Here is a 16516-nt window from a genome sequence, read left to right as displayed (position 1 = left end):
CTGTAGCACAGACCGAGTCAACAGACAGCAAGTAGCTTATCTAAAGAGGAAGTGAGATACTGTGTGTCAGGCAGTTCGTTGTGGTTCATAAAATGAGAACATGAATAAATGGGTAAAATGGTAGAATAAAGGTCAAAATAATAATATATAATAAATTATAATCTGATACATACTGCCAATTGACAGTAGTGGAATTGTGTGTGTGTGTGCATGCACATGAGTGTGTGGGCAATGCCTTTGCATCTGGAGAAGTGGTGGTTAACGAACACTGTGCCTTTCTGACTTTCAGTGGTGTCAAGTGAGTGTATGCCATGCAGAGACCTGACGCCGAGTGGCAAGGAGAGACCCACTGGCAACGACTTCATGAGGTTCCTGCCCATGTTCCTCATCGACAACCCCAACATCAACTGTGGCAAAGGGTATTCACCACGCTAACATCACACACTACACATGCCCTGTCACCTCAGCCACAGCCATGCACATTATTACACCATGCATAGACTGCAACACTCATCGACCCAGTCTCTTATACAGTGCCCTCCATAATTATTGGCACCCCTGGTTGAGATGTGTTTTTTAGCTTCCAATTATTATTATTATTTTCTAAATAATATGGGACCTTAATGGAAAAAAAACCTTCAACCAACCTTCAATACAAGTGCATTTATTTAGTGGGGAAAAAATCCCACATAAAGAAATAATTATTTGACATCAAATAATGTGTGTCACAATTATTGGCACCCCTGGTGTTAATATTTTGTACAACCCCCTTTTGCCAACAAAACAGCACCTAATCTTCTCCTATAATGTTTCACAAGATGGGAAAAGACAGAAAGAGGGATCTTCAGCCATTCCTCTTTGCAGAATCTCTCTAAATCATCCAGAGACCTGGGTCCTCTCCTCTGTACTCTCCTCTTCAGCTCACCCCACAGGTTCTCAATGGGGTTGAGGTCTGGGGACTGAGATGGCCATAGGAGGAGCTTGATTTTGTGTCTGGTGAACCATTTCTGTGTAGATTTGGCCATATGTTTAGGGTCATTGTCTTGCTGAAAGACCCAGTGACGACCCATCTTCAGCTTTCGGGCAGAGGGCAACAGATTTTGATTTAAAATGTCCTGGTATTTCAAAGCATTCATGATGCCATGCACCCTAACAAGGTTCCCAGGGCCTTTGGAAGCGAAACAGCCCCACAGCATCACTGACCCACCCCCATACTTCACAGTGGGTATGAGGTGCTTTTCAGCATGCGCATCTTTTGTGGCACGCCAGACCCACTTAGAGTGTTTGTTGCCAAAAAGCTCAATCTTGGTCTCATCTGACCAAAGCACACGGTCCCAGTTGAAGCCCCAATACCGCTTGGCAAACTCCAGACGTTTGCGTTTATGATTGTGAGTGAGGAAAGGTTTTCTCCGTGCATGCCTCCCAAACAGCTTGTTGGCGTGTAGACAGCGCCTGATGGTTGATTTGGAGACTTTGTGACCCCAGGATGCTACCATTTGTTGTAATTCTGTAACAGTGAGCTTTGGAGATCTTTTGATTTCTCTTACCATCCTCCTCACTGTGCGTGGTGGCAAAATAAACTTGGGTCCTCGTCCAGGCTTGTTTACCACTGTTCCAGTTGTTTGGAACTTCTTAATTATTCCTCTCACAGTGGATATGGGCAGCTGCAGTTGAGTGGCAATCTTCTTGTAGCCTCTGCCTGACCTGTGAAGGTCGGCGCACATCTGCCTCACTTGTATGCTGTGTTCCTTTGTCTTTCCCATGTTTAAGAGTGGATAAGAGAAAGGGCCTCGGTGTCACGTCATATTTATACCCCAGGGAAACAGGAATTGATGAATTACTAATTAAATGTTCCTACATACTCTGGTAAACTTTGTAAACTACTGTAGAAATGACAGAAATGCTTCAATTATATTTATTTCCTGGGAATTGTAAAGGGTGCCAATAATTGTGGAACAGGTGATTTAATGAAAAATAATTATTTTTTAGTCAGGGATTTTTTTATTTTCTTACAATTCATTTGAGTTGAAGGCTACATTTTCCTACAATTTTCAATGTGACAGTATTCTTCTGCAATAAACACTGAATTTATTTTAAGGCTTTTAACACATCTCAACCAGGGGTGCCAATAATTATGGAGGGCACTGTATATATTATTTTCAGTTAAACAGGGTATTCAGTATGTAGCACTGGCTATACGTTTACATGATGTTTTTAATTCCGAATTAATAATTCCGAATTAAATAGTTCCGTCGAGTTTCCTTTGATCTTTCATTTAAGTCCGAACTAAGACGTTTTATCATGACGTTTTCAAAGCGGAATTAAGCTTTATTCAGAATTAAATGGGGTTAATTCCGAATTAAATGACTCATGTAAACGCAACAAATGACTCACTATTCAAGTCATTTCACCAGTTAACCACAGCCATGTACACTACTACACTACACTACACTACACTACAACATGTATGTATTCATATTGACGTGTAGCTATGCAAACGACACAGCCAAGATTTGAAACTATTATGGGTCAACATTACCCTCTGCCAACCAATAGAGGACGGGATAGTTACCATGTGGTAGGGCTGGGCGGTTCTTGAGAAAATGTGCATCACGGTTTTCTTGATGAAAATTAATATCACGGTTCTCTGCACGACTTTTTTTTCATAAGCGGCGATTTTCCCCCACATGTCAGTGTTTCTGAAGAAAAGGCTGAAATGTAAAAATGAGATAAAATCCTGAATTTTTATTTATCTCCATTTCTATTTTATTGACTTTTTTGGAATAAAAACGTTTTTTAAAAATCCTTCTCATCAAAAAGTGAACCTTGTGTAGGTGAAAACCGATTTCACGTTTTTTTAACGGTATACCGCCCAGCCCTACCATGTGGCAATGACGCACCACACACATGGCATTTCACCTCAGTTCACCACAGCCCTGCACGTTACTGCACTGTACTACACTACACTACACTGCGCATGCATATACTGCAGCATCCAGCCACACATTATAGACTGAGACTGAAGGGTTCCAGTGTGTCACTTTTCCAGAGTTTAATACAGGATAGAGCTCACACATCAGCACTGCTTATTTAATTAGTGTAAACCAAGTTAGTTGAAAATGTGCTTCTTCCCGAAGTGCAAAATGGTTTCAGCCTCAGACTCAACTTCTGTACACAAACCACTGCGTTTTTTTTCTTTGGATGGTCTTCAGAGAGGCAGAAAGTGCTGCGCCCTTTACACATGCATGGTGCAATAGTAGTCTGCACAGTCTGTTCAATCCAGCAGACACACACACACAGTTTAGTACTGTTATTTGGATTGTCACAGAGGGAAGGATCACAGATCCAAATATTATTGGAAACATTCTGTAGATTGGCAAGTTTGATGATGTAAAAATAGTAAGCCCAGTAGTCTCCATGGATAGATGTGACATCTCCGTCTCCAAATGGACAGGCTCCCAATTATGACCAGTCTTTTTGTCAACTCTTTCTCTTTGCTTTCGGTTATCAGCTTCAGTGCAAGCCACCACACGTACATATATTACATACCCAGGATTTGTGTGAAATTCCTTCCTTTGTTTACTAATGCTACTGCGTTCATTGGATGACACACACACACACACACACACACACACACACACACACACACACACACACACACACACACACACACACACACACACACACACACACACACACACACACACACACACACACACACACACACACACACACACACACCACCATGCCTTAATGTTCTGCCAAGAGAGTTTAATTAATTATGCACACACACACACGCAATGTTAACAAGCATTTCATTTGATCTGATTTACAGTGGGCATGCGGCGTATGCCACAGCGGTGGACCTGATCGGCAACGACACCAACGTGGGCGCCACCTACTTCATGACGTACCACACCATCCTCACCAAGTCGCCCGACTTCATCACCGCCATGAAAATGGCCCGCGAGCTGGCCGACAACATCACGCTCAGCATGCGGCAGGAGGGCAAGGACTACCGGGTGTTCCCCTACAGGTAAGGCACCAGCAGCAGCAGGGAGCAAGTTAATGCTTAACGTAGTTAATGTTGATATTCTTTTGGTCTTTTATTAGTTTATTTACGATAGGATGGCGAGAGATTGGACAGGAAACGAGTGGGGAGAGAGAGATGGGGAAGGTTTGGCAGAGGACCCGGGCTGGAATCGAACCCGGGTCGCCGGTGTTCTGTCGAGATGAGCTGCTTCGTCGAGATGAGCTACCAGTAGCCAAACTCGACAGTGGCGTTCTGTCGATTTACGCTGCCTTGTCGAAATGAGCTACCTTGATTTTCACTGGAGACGTTGGAGATGTTTTAATAACTTGCCGATAGGCCTGTATAGGATTGTTTGTTTTATTTATGCCTACTATTTTACAACCAGTGGTGTGTCTCGTTTGTGCCTATTGACTTTTCCAGAGAAGTTTCTAATAATGAATCAATATGAACTAGAACAGCAACAAACATCTAAGCTGCTTTGGGTATTTTTTCATAATCAGCAAATGATAAGCTGAACGCTTCTGTTCCCAGGACAAGAGTCATAACCTACCTATGTGATAGTTTTTGCTTCTGAAGTAGGGAGGCTACATGTCATTACATGGGATAGCCTACCTTCTTTCGGGGCTTGCGGCATGCTGCATGTATCATTACAAGTTTGATGCAACGTCGGGTATGTGAAATTGCTCGGATTTTCTTAAACAGAGACAGCCTGACTAATTTTTTAGATGCCATGGGCTACTTAGGAAAAGTTTGATGTAACGAGGGGTAGGCTAAATAAGGCCTAGGTCAGATTTTCTTAAATCGGTGTCTAGGGTTGATTATTAGGTGCATAGGCTATTTTAGGCAAAGTTTGGCGTGGGGTATTTTTCCGCCAGGAAGTGTAGCCTTCGAGGGTGTGTGCAAAATTTACTCGGTTCGGTAGTGCAATGCATCTCTCTCACCAGCTTATGGGCACGGATGTCTCCCTGTTCTGCAAACCTACTTGTAATAGCGTGTCGCGTCCTGCAGTTGGTATCCAGCATGTAAAATAAGATCAGCTGTTTGGTAGCTCAGCTCGATGGACAATCATCCGCCGAAATCACTGCGTGGAAGTGCGCATACGTGCGCATGCTCAGTAGCGAAAAGGAGCTCATCTGGACAGGGAGCGCATATCGACAGGACACCGGTGTAGCAGCCCAGTGCCCTACTGTTAGAGCCACGGTCGGGGCAGGGAGCAAGTTCTCCAGAAGTTTGCATTCACTGTAGAGTACTTCAGTTCATTTCAGGTCAGGTCAGTTCTTGCTGAGAGCTGCCGAACAAATTTAGACCCAAAATTTACATTTAAATTGCTGATCCTCCGATTGACCTGAAGCTGAAGAAATATTAGTCATGGTTGCAGTCAGGGACTGCTCAAGAATTCATGTGAGATAATTTTAAAGGTCCCCAACGGAGTGGAAGCAGGTGAAAGCTTAAAGGGGTGAAAGAAGAGGGTTTTTACATGTTGTCTGAGCCTAGGCACCTATGTGGTGTTTTCCACATCTGTTTGTACGTCTGGCGGCCACTGACCTAGATCGCTGGTGATTGCAGAGGAATAATCCCTATCTTGTTATGTCCTGTTTTTGCTGCGGTGTTTGGATGACACTCTCAGCAGCCTTGTGATGGCCCCTCCTCTCCTTCCTAGTCCCTCTCCTGTGTGTGACGAGGCAGGAGGAAGTCTGTCTGGCCCATTCGCGGTCTGCAGTGGTGTGGCCCCGCCTACCGCTGGTCATATGCTGCACATGTGAAGCTTTTTTGAAGGGTGCTACATTGACCCTTGCTCTAGTGCCTTCCCTTCATTTCAGCCAGTGTTTCTCTTTTTTTCTGTCTTTCTGACAAAACAGTTCAATACAACTTTGGCAGCCAGTCAGAGGAACTGTTGTAATAGGACGGGGAATGTGTCCAATGTTAAAGTGTGGTGGAAAGAATTTCTCCCTGACTTGCAATATGATTTAAAAAAAATGAATAAAAAAATATGGTAGCTTGAAGGCAGAACTAGCCCCTGCTTGCCCTGGTGCAGTGATGCATGCCTACTGTCGTGTCTTTTTCATTTGTATGGTAAGCTAATTTTGTGGATATCTGTTAAATCTAAGGAGATCTTATCAGTCTAAAACAAAATCGTTAGATTTTACACAAAATATTAGTGAATTACTTTTTACTGCATCTACATCACTGGTCTTGAACCATTTTATCTTCAATGTACAAATGTAATAACTGATAAAGCATATAATATAATTTCATTATTTAAAGGGACACTGTGCAGGAAATGGTCAAAAAAGGTGCTGCAACTATGCTGTTCATTGAAACTGGGCTGCCTATTGGCAAATTTGATCTTTTCATGAAAGTTTACTAAGTAATTAACAAATATTTTCTAGTATGGTCCAAGCAGAGTTAGGCTATTTTTTGCAGCTAAAAATGGCTATTTTTGGAAATTCAAACTGGCGGACCATGGAGAAGATCCCTCTTTTCATGTAGGCCTAAAAGTGCAAATTTTCCAGTCATAATGAATACTTAGAATTTCATGGTGGTGGTAAGTATTCATGAAAAAGGTAACATTAGTGAATGGGCAGCATGAATTCTGGAAATAAACAAGTTAAATTCTCACACAGTGTCCCTTTAATATACTGTACCAGAAAAAATAAAATCTGAATGGGCAACTCGAGAGTGTAAATAAATTTGGGGTTCACTTTTGACATATGGTTATTATATCACTCAACTTTCCTCTCGAACAACAACCGTTCCGTCCCTCTCACATATCTCTCCTCTGCCTGATGCCACACACCGGAGCTGGTGTGGGAATGTGTATGTGTGTTTTAAAGCACTCTGAGTCAACTGTATAGTTGTGATAATTGTGTTATAAATACATTTTGATCGATTGAAAATTTGAACCTATTTGAAGATCAAGCAATGATTTAAATTTTCCTTTAATTTTCCCCAATTAAACTGCTAAAAGTCAAATCTGGAACGTTGTGTGCACTAATAATGGTTGTATGTTTCTCTGTTTAGTATACTGTATGTTTCTTTGTTTCTTTGTGATCCTTAAGTCTTGTCTGTGGTGTTGATCTGATGTTAACTGTGAATCACACTTTCTCATACCCACTCAGAATTTCTCTCCTGAAGAGACAATAAGGGATAATCTAATCTAATTTCTCCCTGCAGCGTCTTCTACGTGTTCTACGAGCAGTACCTGACGATCGTGTACGACACGGCGCTGAACCTGTGCGCGTCGCTGGCGGCCATCTTCGTGGTGACGTCGGTGCTGCTGGGCTTCCAGTTCTGGTCGGCGTTCCTGGTGAGCCTCACCATCGCCATGATCCTGGTCAACATGTTCGGCGTCATGTGGCTGTGGGGCATCAGCCTCAACGCCGTCTCCCTCGTCAACTTGGTCATGGTGAGTCTCTCTCTGTTTTTTCTTTTTCTTGTGTGTGTTTGCGTTTGTTTTTTTTTGTTTTTTGTTTATTTGTTTTTGGTGAAGTCTACAGGTATGACCAGGAATATATTGAGAGTATCATCGTTTGCTGACTGTCATTTACATTTTGTAGAGCCAGACAGATTAGATTAGATTAGACCAGACCCGACCGTCAACATTCTGTTCTGCTCTGAGGTGTGAGGAAAAAGCAGCAGGCACAAACACAGCAGGAACTCACAAGAACTTATAATGCAGTTTTAGTCTTACTTTGATTATTTTGTTTTATTTTTTATTAAAGGATCCCCATTAGCTTATGCCATAGCAGTTCGCTAGTCTTCCTGGGGTCCTATTCCAAATACATGTAACACATCACATTTAAGATTAGAGGTAGCACTATTTAACAATATTTTCTTTTGCAGGCTTAAGCTTTATCTGACGGCACCTGTTTTTTATCTGAAATGTGCTGGACATTGTCTGAGTAGTATGTGACTTAGTGAGTGACACGCTTACTCACTATGTTTAAGTAATGTGTTTTTTTCCCCCCTGTGTCTGTGTCTCCAGAGTTGTGGTATCTCTGTTGAGTTCTGCAGTCACATAGTGCGGGCGTTCTCCACCAGCACCAAGGGCTCAAGGGTGGAGAGGGCAGAGGAGGCACTGGCACATATGGGCAGCTCGGTAAGCATTCATTCCCACAATCACCTAGACCCTCATCGTCCTTCAGGCTATAACATACCGGTAATACAGTTTGGGAAAAAAGGAAATGTGCATTGCACATAGTTAGTTACTTGATATTTTATACTGTATGTCTACAACAACAGGTTTGGCATTTGTCACTATAACGTTGTCATAATATTATGTTCTGCCAAAATAAACTAGCCAATTTCATACAACATGCTCTCGCTTCTTTAGAAGTCAATTCTAACTCTTTTAATTCTAATTCTAACTTGAATGATTTTATGGAATGCACAGTCTTCTTCCATCCCGCTTAAGTCAACAACTGTTCTCAGGTGTTCAGTGGCATCACGCTGACCAAGTTCGGAGGCATCCTGATCCTGGCCCTGTCGAAGTCGCAGATCTTCCAGGTGTTCTACTTCCGTATGTACCTGGCCATCGTGTTGCTGGGCGCCACCCACGGCCTCATCTTCCTACCCGTCCTACTCAGTTATGCAGGTAAAGACAAGTCCCGTCAAGTCAAGCGTACTTAAATGGTGCGCGCGTTAAACACAACAAATACATAAAATGCATCTCACACACACACTCACACACACGTATTCTGTATTCTCTTCTCAACTGGTATGCTCTGGATTATGTCCACTGTGGATGAAACCTTTCGATAACTCTTTCTACTAAATGCCATATAGTGTAGATGCTCAAGACCTCGTTGATTATGTCCTCTGAGGACACAAAACCTTTTGATAAATCTTTCTACTAAATGCAATGTAATGTAGACACCCAAGAACTCCACTGCTTGGGTCCCAAATGTTGTGTTGATTTTCCTTGTAGCATATAACCTATTTGACTAATACTTGTAGTTCCCCAGTGTGCTAATCACATCTATTCTTTCTTTCTTTCTTCTGTCTATTTGTCTGTCTGTGCTTTTCTAGGCCCATCTGTAAATAAAGCTAAAATACTTGCCGCATCCGCACGCGTCACAGGCACAGAGAGAGAATGGCTCCTAAACTAGCCTGTGTGCAATAGTTTGTCGCACAATATGCGAGACAGAACACTGCAGCATCCATCACAGAGTACAAAGCTGATCGATGGACACACACACACACACACACACACACACACACACACACACACACACACACACACACACACACACACACACACACACACACACACACACACACACACACACACACACACACACAATAAGTCAAGTCCTTACCTTGCAAAGCTGCTCATGTACGGAAGATCGTGGGACATCTGACCATTTTGGGCATTTGTGTTTTTATGAACATTTTCCCCCCTCACCTTCCTACCCTCTTGATCCCATGGAGGGGGACTTACTGAAAGCTTCCATACAGAGACTGTACTGTCCACCAGTTGTTTCCAGAAGTAAAGGATGCTATGTGGGCGGAAAGTACCGCAGCTTCCTGTAGGAGACAAACGATGTCACTAACATAGTTTTTAACCAACGGTGTTTCTGTTTTGAAAAACGGGAAATGTATATAAGAACTACAAATAATAATCTGTAATGTTTTTTTTTGTTTCTATTTATATTTTGTTTTAAATGTTCTGTACAACTGTGTCGTCAGCAATAGTAAGCAATAAGAACCCCCTCGTGATCGAAAAGATCATCCAGAAGATATCCAAAAAAGAAAAAGTGCATCCAAGTTTTAATTTTAATTCAAGTGTACACTTTGGGGTGTTATCCATCTCTGAGCTAGTGCAAGGACTGACACTATGTCCCCAAGTAAAACCACTGATATTATGTATTTGATTTGCTAAACGATTTCAGGCTTCCAATGGTTAATCTTAATGTGGTACATGTATTTTCTTTTTAACTTGTTTTATGAGTTTTGATCTTCATGCAATTATGTGCATTCGCCTAGCAATTCCAGATAGGCAAAATACTCAGTGGCTATGAATGTGGTTATGTATTGTTTGCTTTTTTGTTATCATGGTTACGTTTTGTAAAAAAAATCCACCATCTGTTGAACACACGAAAGTCCCAAGGTGGTACTTTGGCAGTGACAAATCAGAGTACTGGTTCAGTCAGAGACGACTGAGAGGAGGTGAGCATGATCCAATCAAGATTTGTCCTAAATATAATCTTTGTTCTGCTCCGTCAGATATGTTCATTGCTTCAGTTACTGTAGCAATTTGGGTCTAGTGTTTTATGGGATTTAGGCCTTACTTGACTGTTAATGTTAAAGTTACGGTAGACCTGATGGTAAGGCCCACCAGTTATGGACAAGCCAAGAGTTTGGTTACAGTGGGTTTATAGTACCTCAGAGCCCATTGGGTGTGGGAGAGGGTTATTTTAATTGCATTCGGTTTAAAGGTTCTAGCATGGAATCAGTCCAGCACCACACTTTGTTTATGAAAGTGTAAAGTACTGGACACAGATCCCTGGTCATGGCTTTATTTGCAGTTGCTTGTTGAAGCACAGGTCAGTAACCAACAATGCTGAGCATTGAGATATTACCAAGTATAATATTGTGTAGACAACCATGTGTGTAAAGCTACTCTCTTAAAACAAACTTAAAAGATGCAGCAGGATAGGTTTTCATTTCTAGATTTCTATGACTTTGTTTTGAAAATAAAAGCTTTTACTAATTTTTAATGTTGTCTAATGTGTTATTGACTGATGGTGGCAAATGTTTTAAGGGGTTATTGATTGAACACTTATAACGCATTGCATTGACACAATTACGTTTTCTTCAAGTTTCTGCATTACTGGGAAGTAAAATGTACCAGTTGAAAATGTTACCATACTCTTAAAGCACTGAAACCATGTTCAGGATGGCAAGACAGGTTTTGCTCTGTGATTTCTGTATTGCAGGACTAGGTGTTTTTGTCAAATAACTTGGCAGATTTATGTGAGTGACAACTACGCCACCTATGGGGGTAAATCGGCCGCTACAATTTACACACTATACACCTATCTTGGAACCATGCAACACCCTAAACAGACTTGACATGTTTTGCGACTATATTAAATATTTAGTAGCACCATTACAAGTACCAATCAAAGGAGAATAGAGCTCATCAACCACCGAGGTGGAAGATCAGGCTGTCAGGACTCAAACATGCCCACTTTTATCTCCCTTCTACTGCAGCTTATTGATAGGCCTATATCTTTTAATAATAATCTTTCTGTTGCCTAGTTTGTAGTTTGCGGTTAGCAAAATATCCATCATCTGAAATACTGGAGCTATGATGGCGTTTATTTACAGTATGCAGTTTATGAAAACCATGCGTTGCAGTGTTCTTTTAGACCACCACGTGGCACCATCTGCAACCGCAGTGAGGCGAGTGCCCGGTTTGTTGTCATCCACAGCTTGACCTAGTTCTCTGAAGATAACAGAGCCATTGTGAAATGTGTATGGTGAGCCAGCAATTTCTGCAGCACGCATTAGATAGCAAAACTTGTTGACAGATTTGCAGCACAACTTGGTTTAACTGTACTAAAAAAAAAATTAGGAATGTAGAAGATTGCTGATAAATGTGATATCATAATTGAAAAAAAAAACCGCACACGGAGCAGTTTTTTTATTATGATTTAATGTTGCTGAGAGAGTTGCTGGCCCTCGTTGTGCGCGTAGGCTACCCTACCCTACCCCAGGCTTTGGCTTGCTCTTTAGAATTGTTGTCAGACATGCTGCCATCTCATCCTTAATTCATATGTTTCTATCTCTCTTCGCTTGTGGTGGCGTCAGGGGTGGTGGTAGGGGGGATGCAATATTCATTTGCCTGGGCCGTGGCCGGGCAGTGGGAAGGGAAGGGAAGGGAAGGGGGAGATAGAGTTCCAGGGTCTTATGTAAGAGACTTGGCTTGTCATTTGCTGGCCCTAAACTGACCCAAATTGACCTGGCACATCACTGCCCACTGGAGCAGAAAAGCGGCCAATGAGCAGCACAGCCGTGGCTTTTTATCAAAGAGTAAGCAAGCATCAGCTCCTCTTTCAGGGAGCTAATGGCTGTATTTTCCTTTGTAGCCACAGATGAGTTAATTAAACACAGATGTGTTAATTAATTATCTTAATTACATACAGTATCTACATCTGAACTGGCTGTGATTGCTATAGCATCCATTTTGACCTATGTGTGTGGCTTGGCCAAGGCGCTATCCATCAAAACAACACAGGTGGACATTCTATGAGGATTTGTAGGGTTAATATACAGTAATGTCTGCCTCTACCTACCCTACCACCCCACCCCACTCCATTCATCCTCCATCTCATAATTAGGGCAGTCATGGGTAAGCGGTTAGGGCGTCAGACTTGTAGCCCAAAGGTTGCCGGTTCAACTCCTGACCCGCCAGGTTGGTGGGGGGAGTAATTAACCAGTGCTCTCCCCCATCCTCCTCCATGACTGAGGTACCCTGAGCATGGTACCGTCTCGCCGCACTGCTCCCTTGGGGCGCCATAGAGGGCTGCTGCCCCCTTGCACAGGTGAGGCATACATGCAATTTCGTAGTGTGCAGTGTGCAGTGTTCACTTGTGTGCTGTGGAGTGCTGTGTCACAATGACAATGGGAGTTAGCGTGTCATCTATACACAATGTATGATGACATGTTGGTCTGTGAGAAACGCCTGAATATCAGTGCAGGCCTCCTATGCCCCCCTTTCTCCATCCTTAAGGAAATTTCAGAGTACAACCATGCTCTACTCACCTGCTCACTCCCCTCTCTCAGACAGAAATAGAGTGGTTAATATTTCAGTCCTTCAGCAGTGAAATTATGAAGTATTTAAAAGGAATGGGATGTGGAGTTTGAAGACAAACCAAATAGTGAGAGCAAACAGAAAGAAATGGTATGCAGACATTGTCAGCTAGTGCTGCGCTGGATGCACAGGTAATTATTATTAATAAGAGCAGTGTATACTGAAAGAACCAAAGCTAACAAATCTTTTCCCATAGCAAAGGGCTTAACTTTGCATCTACCTCCAGACGTAGTATACCAAGGCACTGCCGGATATGAGAAGAGTGGTGGATGAAAAAGCTTCTAAGGCATCAGGCTCTGTGAATGGTCTTGGCCCACACCAAAATCCCCATGCCCCATCTTCCACGCACTCCCACACCGACCCCACCACAGTGTTCCTCATCCTGGTCTGTAAAGGAAACGACCGGCATACCAGTATCCACATTCATTAATCATCTCAGCCCTCTGAGCCTTTTAGGATCACATGATCCCCCTTATTACATGGTCATATTGCTGAAAACTCAGTAGTGGGGTTGAAAGCACAGTTTCTCTCAGGGCATCAGGGTATTCTATTTTCTCTTTGTCGGCATGGGAAATGGACACCGTGCATATTGTGGTAGTAATGCATAGGCTGTAGCCTAGATACTCCTGCTGTGTTGTTACACTGTTATTGCATAATGCATTGATGGCTTAAAAGGTGAACTGAATGTGATTTAACACCATATCATGTCTATGTCTCTGTCTCTGTCTGTGCATCCATTTGCAGTTGTTGTGTGTGTGCAGGGAAGCTGACAAGGGGGGACAAAGGGGTCAGTTGTCCCGGGCCGAGGGAGATTGGGGGGGCCATAGTGTGTGTGTGTGTGTGTGTGTGTGTGCGTGCGTGCGTGCGTGCGTGCGTGCGTGCGTGCGTGCGTGCGTGCGTGCTCACGTCCTATATGTTTCTGCAGAGACGTCCCGTATCAGTGTCCCCTTATGTAATGGTGGTTGAATCTCCTGGACCCTCATCAAATAATCATGAGGCATTCTGTGTCCCGCCATGCGTCACTGGCTCTCTCCTACCAGTACAGGCCCGTTTGACGGGGAAGCGGCCGGCGAGAGCAGCAGTGGTGGGGGATCAGATGGCCTAGTCAGCTATCTCCCCCACACCAACCTGACCCAAGGATCCCATTCTACAACAACAAGGGCTAGGCCCACCAACAGGGGTGGGGGCAAACGGGTAAGGTGTCCCGGGCCCAGGGAACTGGGGGCATTGTACAGTACCTATGTATTGAGAGTGGGGCCTTTTCAATTGATTGTGTCCCGGGCCCGGTCAAAGTGGCCATAACAACAAGGGAATGTCATTGCAGATTCACAACTAACAGATTCCCCTCCCCACCAGGTTGAGCCGATAAACATCAGACGACAAGACAAGAGGCTCCGCTCCATTCACTACAAGTAGTATAACCATGGCCAACCACGTACACAATGCAGTCAATTAAGGCCTGTTCAATGCTACAGATAGGCCACTTCCTTGTTTACAAACAGCTAATAATGGTGACAAGGGGCAGAGACCAAGGGAGAAATGGAGGGAAAGAGGAGAGGGAGAGAAAGAGAAAGAGAAAGAGAAAGAGAAAGAGAGAGAGAAACCTCTGAGTCACAGAACAGTGGGAAGGGCACAAAGTGCCGCCTCAGCCGAAATCTGTCCGTTTTGAAAAGGAAGCATGCCAGGAACAGCTTGGCCCCGGCGAAGTACACACATACTTTTTGCCACAATGAGGGTCACTGATGTGTGACCACGATGCCCAGGAAAGGGCTGTCAATAGCCTGCTTTCACATGGCAGCGAGGGGGGAATTAGCCGCTCAATGGGGGCAGCTAAGCCACGTATGCGGCGCATCCCCGGGTCAGGCCCTGGGGTGTTTGTTTTGATGGCCGCCCGCACGAGAGCAGCGTGACTGCACACAGCGTGTTTACCCTGGAACCGTGTCAGACCATCAGGGCGCGAAGAATACACACCACCTCCCTCCCGCCCAAACACACACACACACACACACACTCTCTCTCTCTCTCTCTCTCTCTCTCTCTCTCTCTCTCTCTCTCTCTCTCTCTCTCTCTCTCTCTCTCTCACACACACACACACACACACACACACACACACACACACACACACACACACACACACACACACACACACACACACACACTAACACACACACACACACACACACACACACACTGCTGTGCCTCCACAAAAACAGACAATGTTTTGAACAAGGTGCTGGGCCCGTGTTTATGAACTGCAGAACCTTGAGATGGGTGTTTTTGCTCGGCTCTATGAAAAACAGCAGTGAAGAGAATGAATGGCATTTTGGGCTACCGATATTAGTGTGTTTTTTTACCTAAGAAAACAAATAGTTTATGACATCTTGAATCTAAACACCAGACCATAATTGTGCCTAAAAGTAAAAAAAAATACAAATAAATAAGGCTCTTGAATCTTCAGTATTTTGGCTAATGCTATCATCACATCAAATATACTGTGCACTATCAATTTAATACCACCTGAAATTAGATGTTTCTGTCAATCTCACCACGGGGCTTGTTGCAATACAAGTCAAGTCAAGTCAAGTCAAGTCAAGTTTATTGTCAATTTCTTTACATGCACTGGTCATACAAAGAATTTGAAATTGCGTTTCTTGCTCTCCCATGCAGACATAGACTAATCTAGGTAAGGACATAGACAGTATAGACATAGACAGTACTCATACATGGACATAGACAGTATGGACGTAGACATTGCTCATACAGACATTTAAAGTGCAAGACTGGACAACAGAAGACTTGTAGAGAACATACATTAAGAGGAGGTATTTTGTTGTTCTTTTTCCTAAAAGTCCTTTATAGCGTTCTGACATAGTAATAGTAGCATTTGAAGAAATAAATAATTAAAAAAGGTTTTTATTTAAATACACCAGCAGCAGTATGTGTGTGTGTGTGTTTGTATGTGTTTTGTGTGCGTGTGTGTGTGTGTGTGTGTGTGTGTGTGTGTGTGTGTGTGTGTGTGTGTGTGTGTGTGTGTGTGTGTTTAGTGCAGGTAGAAAGTGCGGTGTGCGTCTGTGTGTGTGTACCTGTGTATGTGTGTGTGTGTGTGTGTGTGTGTGTGTGTGTGTGTATGTGTGTGAGTATGAGTTGTGTGTCAGTGTGTGTATGTTTGGGTTTAGTGCAGAAAGTGCAGTGTGCTTGTGTGTGTGTGTGTGTGTGTGTGTGTGTGTGTGTGTGTGTGTGTGTGTGTGTGTGTGTGTGTGTGTGTGTGTGTGTGTGTGTGTGTGTGTGTGTGTGTGTGTGTGTGTGTGTGTGTGTGTGTGTGTGTGTGTGTGTGTGTGTGTGTGTGTGTGTGTGTGTGTGCATGTGTATGTTTTGAGTTAGTGCAGGTTGAAAGTTCAGTCACAGATGTAGTAGTGCAGGTGGAGTGTTCAGTCGCAGATATGGTGGTGGGGATGAGGGGGGGGGAGCGTTGTCAGTGGCCTGGCTGGCTAGAGGCTGACAGTGAAGGGAGAGTGGGTTGAGTGTTCAGTATCTTGATTGCTTGATGCATCGTGCTGCTTGTAAGCCTGGTGGTACGGGAACGGAGGCGCCTGTACCTCTTTCCAGAGGGCAGGAGGCTGAACAGTTTGTGTGCAGGGTGGCTTGTGTCTTTGATGATCATCAGT

At 43.5% G+C, this 16516-nt stretch overlaps 1 protein-coding gene across 1 annotated transcript in view; it reads left to right on the top strand.

Moving 5' to 3' along the window:
* npc1 (Niemann-Pick disease, type C1) overlaps window positions 1-10752 on the top strand; it is a 34015-nt gene extending 23263 nt beyond the window's left edge. Inside the window, exons 20-25 of the mRNA XM_063219345.1 lie at window positions 290-419; window positions 3836-4036; window positions 7208-7439; window positions 8019-8132; window positions 8465-8627; window positions 9062-10752. Coding sequence (XP_063075415.1) covers window positions 290-419; window positions 3836-4036; window positions 7208-7439; window positions 8019-8132; window positions 8465-8627; window positions 9062-9141 — 920 coding nt within the window. The 3' untranslated portion in view covers window positions 9142-10752. The remainder of the gene's footprint in view (window positions 1-289; window positions 420-3835; window positions 4037-7207; window positions 7440-8018; window positions 8133-8464; window positions 8628-9061) is intronic.
* Window positions 10753-16516: the final 5764 nt, after the last annotated feature.

Source organism: Engraulis encrasicolus, chromosome 16 (assembly GCF_034702125.1).
Source record: "Engraulis encrasicolus isolate BLACKSEA-1 chromosome 16, IST_EnEncr_1.0, whole genome shotgun sequence".
Lineage (NCBI taxonomy): Eukaryota > Metazoa > Chordata > Actinopteri > Clupeiformes > Engraulidae > Engraulis > Engraulis encrasicolus.
The sequence above is the reverse complement of the archived record's forward strand: the minus strand, read 5'-3'. Positions and strand labels throughout refer to the sequence as shown.